The sequence below is a fragment of the Mandrillus leucophaeus genome, unplaced genomic scaffold (assembly GCF_000951045.1).
Source record: "Mandrillus leucophaeus isolate KB7577 unplaced genomic scaffold, Mleu.le_1.0 Scaffold164, whole genome shotgun sequence".
Taxonomy (NCBI): Eukaryota; Metazoa; Chordata; class Mammalia; order Primates; family Cercopithecidae; genus Mandrillus; species Mandrillus leucophaeus.
The window spans coordinates 252,816-257,505 of NW_012101632.1; the positions used below are offsets into that span (position 1 = coordinate 252,816).

General features: G+C 50.4%; 1 protein-coding gene across 1 annotated transcript in view; it reads right to left on the minus strand.

Annotated features, from left to right (window-relative positions):
• Nucleotides 1-4,690, minus strand: part of SRRM3 (serine/arginine repetitive matrix 3) — a 71,543-nt gene that overhangs the window by 57,093 nt on the left and 9,760 nt on the right. Inside the window, exon 2 of the mRNA XM_011976352.1 lies at nt 901-1,002. Coding sequence (XP_011831742.1) covers nt 901-1,002 — 102 coding nt within the window. The remainder of the gene's footprint in view (nt 1-900; nt 1,003-4,690) is intronic.

Here is a 4,690-nt window from a genome sequence, read left to right on the forward strand (position 1 = left end):
CGCCCGCCACCTCGCCCAGCTAGTTTTTTGTATTTTTTAGTAGAGATGGGGTTTCACCGTGTTAGCCAGGATGGTCTCGATCTCCTGGCCTCATGATCCGCCCATCTCGGCCTCCCAAAGTGCTGGGATTACAGGCTTAAGCCACCGTGCCCGGCCTCCGAATTTTATTTTATTTTATTCTGTTTTATTTTTTGAGATGGAATCTCACTCTGTTGACCAGGATGGAGTACAGTGGCAGGATCTTGGTTCACTGCAACCTCTGCCTTCTGGGTTCAAGCAATTCTTCTGCCTCAGCCTCCCAAGTAGCTAGGATTACAGGCGTGCACCACCATGCCCAGATAATTTTTCTATTTTTAGTAGAGACAGGGTTTGACATGTTGGCCAGGCTGGTCTCAAACTCCTGACCTCAAGTGATCTGCCTGACTTGGCCTCCCAAAGTACTGGAATTACAGGCTTGAGCCACTGTACCCTGCCCAAATTTCATTTCTATAGGAGGGAATCATTGGGGCTTGCCTGGGGTCACTTTGTCAGCCAGAGACAATGTTGGGCTCAGGGCATATCTGAGGTCCTCCAATTTGCAGCTCAGAATCCCCTGAGCTGAGATCTGGGCTGCCTCCCCCACCCCTCCCACTGCTGAGCCATAGGTAGGACCCAGGGTGGGTAGGAGGAGGCTGTCGGGCGTCGGTGATGTCCAGATGTCCCTGGGCCAGGCCAACATTTCCAGTGGGCAGAGTTCATGCCCTCCTCTCCTCCTCCTTCTCTTCTTCCTCTCCATCCCCTCACCTGAGCCCCAACCAGACCAAGCCACCTGAGGGAGCACCTGGACAGGCCCCTCTAGTACCCAGCTGCTGCCTGAGCCTGCACCCCCTCTCCCCCATCCGCACACAGGTAAGCACTCACATGTGGCCCCCAGGCCGGTCCTCCCTGGTGAGCACTCCCTCCTTCTCCATCAGCATCTGCCGGAATGTCCCCACTTTCTGCCGAATCTCCTCCTCCGAATACCTGCGGGGGCACAGAGAGGGTGAAGGGGCTGGTCTCCTGAATTTGGTTCCCTCTTTCCTGCCCCCCCCACTCAGCCCAGTTCCCCCCAACCCCTGGGTCACAAGCACACACTCCAGCTTGCAATAACCTGTCCAAGGTCACAGAGTACTGAGGAAGCTCAAGTTCATTGTACACAAGCCTGGCTGGGTGCAGTGGCTCTCGCCTGTAATCCCAGCCCTTTGGGTGTCCAAGGCAGGCAGATCACCTGAGCTTAGGAGTGCAAAACCAGCCTGGCCAACATGGCAAACCCCTATCTCTACGAAAATACAAAAATTAGCTGGGTGGGGTGGTGGGCGCCTGTAAATCCCAGCTACTCAGGAGGCTGAGGTAGGAGAATCCCTTGAACCCAGGAGGCGGAGGTTGCAGTGAGCCAAGATCATGCCACTGCACACCAGCCTAGGCGACCCAGAGACTCCGTCTCAAAAAGCAAACAACAGCAGCAACAAAACATTGTGCACCAGCTCAATCAACTAACCAAATAACAAACAGACAAAAGGAAAACTTGTTCCCAGAGGTGGGGAGAGGTGACCCCTTCGCCCCTCAGGTGAGGCTGAGCCCCTCCTCTGTACCCTCCTCCATCCCCAGGGCAGGCCTCCCTCCCACATCCAGACTGCAGTGGCTCTTTCAAGAATTTTAGGGGATGAGTGAGAATTTTGGCTTTGAGACATACACAGCCTTTTCTGCTGGCCTCCGTGACATCCGATCCTTATACAGCCCTGGGTGGTCCTCAAAGCACCCCCATTTCTGCAAGAGTAAGGCTGCCAAGTGGCTTGTGGGGGGGTTGTCGGGGGGCAAGGGGGAGTTTCATTGCTTCTTTCTGCTGCTGGCTTGGGGTAGGGGATGGCTGATGTCTGGGCCTCAAATGGAAGTCCCTGACGTCTCTACTCCCCTTCTCCTCTCACTATAAGCCCAGTCTCAGTCTAAGGACCAAAGTGCTGTTATCTACTCCTCATCCCTGCTCCCACCCCTGGGGTCAGTGGTCATTCTCTCTCACTGCTCCTCCATGACAGCCGCTACCTGGCCTTCCAGTTCCTCTGGGGTCTCTCCCTCCAGCCTGTGTCCACACTGCCCCTGGAGGTCTTTGATCATGCAGCCCTGGCCCTGTGCCTGGCACATAGCAGATGTCCAGCAGCTGTTACTGAAGGGATCCTCTGACAACCTCGAAAGGCAGGTCACATTCCCATTTCACAGACATAGAAGGTAAGGCAAAGTGAATTGACTTGCCCAGCCTCACAGAGCTGGGAAATGGCAGGTGCCAGGATTCAAAAACAGGACTGCTGTACTCTTTGGGCTCTCCTTTTCATCACTGGCCCCTGTGGCTCAGCTAAGAGGCTTGACCTAGAAAAATATGAGAGCAGGGGATGCTCAGAGGTTGTGGTCACACTTGAGGCCTCTTTGTCCAGTAGCCAGATGTCACCCTGGGGTCCCCAGCTTCTCCTAGCGAGATGCCCTGGGCATGGAGGGACCCTCCGTAGGCCTCTGAGTTGTTTCAACCCAACACTTCTATACACTTGTGTACACCTATACAACTTTTCTTTTCTCTCTCTCTCTTTTTTTTTTTAAATTTTTATTTTTTGAGGCGGAGTTTCGCTCTGTCGCCTGGGCTGGAGTGCAGTGGTGCGATCTCGGCTCACTGCAACCTCCACCTCCCGGGTTCAAGTGATTCTCCTGCCTCAGCCACCCAAACAGCTGGGATTACAGGCGCCTGCCACCACGCCCAGCTAATTTTTGTATTTTTAGTAGAGATGGGGTTTCACCATGTTGGCCAGGCTGGTCATGAACTCCTGACCTCAGATGATCCGCCCAGCTTAGACTCCCAAAGTGCTGGGATTACAGGCGTGAGCCACTACACCCAGCCACTATACAACTTTTCTAGCCTTAGCTTCTACATCTGTGAAATGGGAGCACAACCTGCCTTTCAAGATTGACAGAGGATTCATGGTGGTGATGCCCTTATAGCACTTTGCACAGTGCCTGGCATAGAGTAGGTGCCCAACAAATGATAACAACTAAAGGCCCCAGACCTTTCTCTCTGCTCTCCCTGGGCTGTAGGTCATTGTCTTGGACAAAGAACATGGTGAGGGGGAGGTAGGGATGATTAATGGATATCAAAAAAATAGAATGAATAAGACTTCCTGGCCAGGTGCAGTGACTCACGTCTGTAATCCCAGCACTTTGGGAGGCAGAGGTGGGCGGATCACCTGAGGTCAGGAGTTCGAGACCAGCCTGGCTACCATGGTGAAAACCCGTCTCTACCAAAAATATAAAGAATTAGCTGGGTGTGGTGGTGCACACCCCGTAATCCCAGCTACCCAGGAGGCTGAGGCAGGAGAATCGCTTGAACCCGGGAGGTGGCGATTGTGGAGAGCTGAGATTGCACCACCACACTCCAGCCTGGGTGACAGAGTGAGACTCCATCTAAAAAAACAATAAAACAAAAACAAAGACAAAAAACAACAACAACAACAAAACACCTACTGTTGGATAGCCCAACAGGGTGACTACAGTGAATAATAACTTAATTGTATATTTTTGAATAACTTAAAGAATGTAGTTGGATTATTTGTAACTCAAAGGATAAATGCTGGAGGGGATGGATACTTCCTCCTCCATGATGTGCTTATTTCACATTGCATGCTTGTATCAAAACATCTCATGTACCCTATAAATATGTATAACTACTATGTATATTAAATTTTTAAAAAAATTATTTAAAAATTTTTTCGGACCCAGCAAAGTTTTAAAAAATAATTTTAAAAAAATTAACAAAGAAGACATAAAAAAAAAAAAGACATGGTGGCAGCATGGGTCCAGCCCTCCCCACTCAGCCATCCATGAAAATGGTGTTTTGTTTTTTCCTTTCAGAGATCCCATCTCTCTACTCCCTCCTTCCCTCTGCTCCTTCAACAAATATTTGCGGGATAGCAATTTGACAAGTATCTTCAAAAGCCTTTTTAAAAAATGAACACATGCTTTGATTCATAAATTAACTTCCAGGTTTACCCTGTGGAAATAATCATGGCAAAGATTTGACTCCTTGGATGTTTATAGTAAGATGGATGCCTCCCCCCGTTTCAGGTTCAATGCTAGCGTTTGCATTTCCATAGCAACCCGTACATCCCAACTCCTGGCAGGTGGTTCAGGCTCCAGTAATTATCTGTTGGCTGGTCTGTATCCAACACTGGCCTGGAGTTTACTGCGGGCAGGGGCCTTGTCTGGTTCCCAGGGGCAGTCCCAGCACCTGGCACCATGCCAGGTGTGGTGGCATCCAGAAATTTGTGCTAAATGAGTGGCATCCAGAAATTTGTGCTAAATGAGTGACTGGTGATGGAGAGGCATGGAGAGTTTTAAGATTGGATTTTCCTTTTGAAAAGATGGCTCTGGTGAATTCGTGGCTGGAGAAGAGGGAACTGGAGGCAGAAAGCTGGTATTGTGCTACCACAGGGGTTCAGGAGGAGACAGTAAAGCCAGAGCAGGGAGAGAGGTCTTGAGGATGAAAGGGGAGAAATGGACAAAATGCCATCTAGGAGGGAGATGGCTTGGGAACCAATTGGTTGAGTCAGGGGGATGGGACTTGGGGACCAATTGGTTGAGTCAGGGAGTCTGGTTGGGTAAGAAGCACCACCAACTTCTTCTTTTTTTTTTTTTT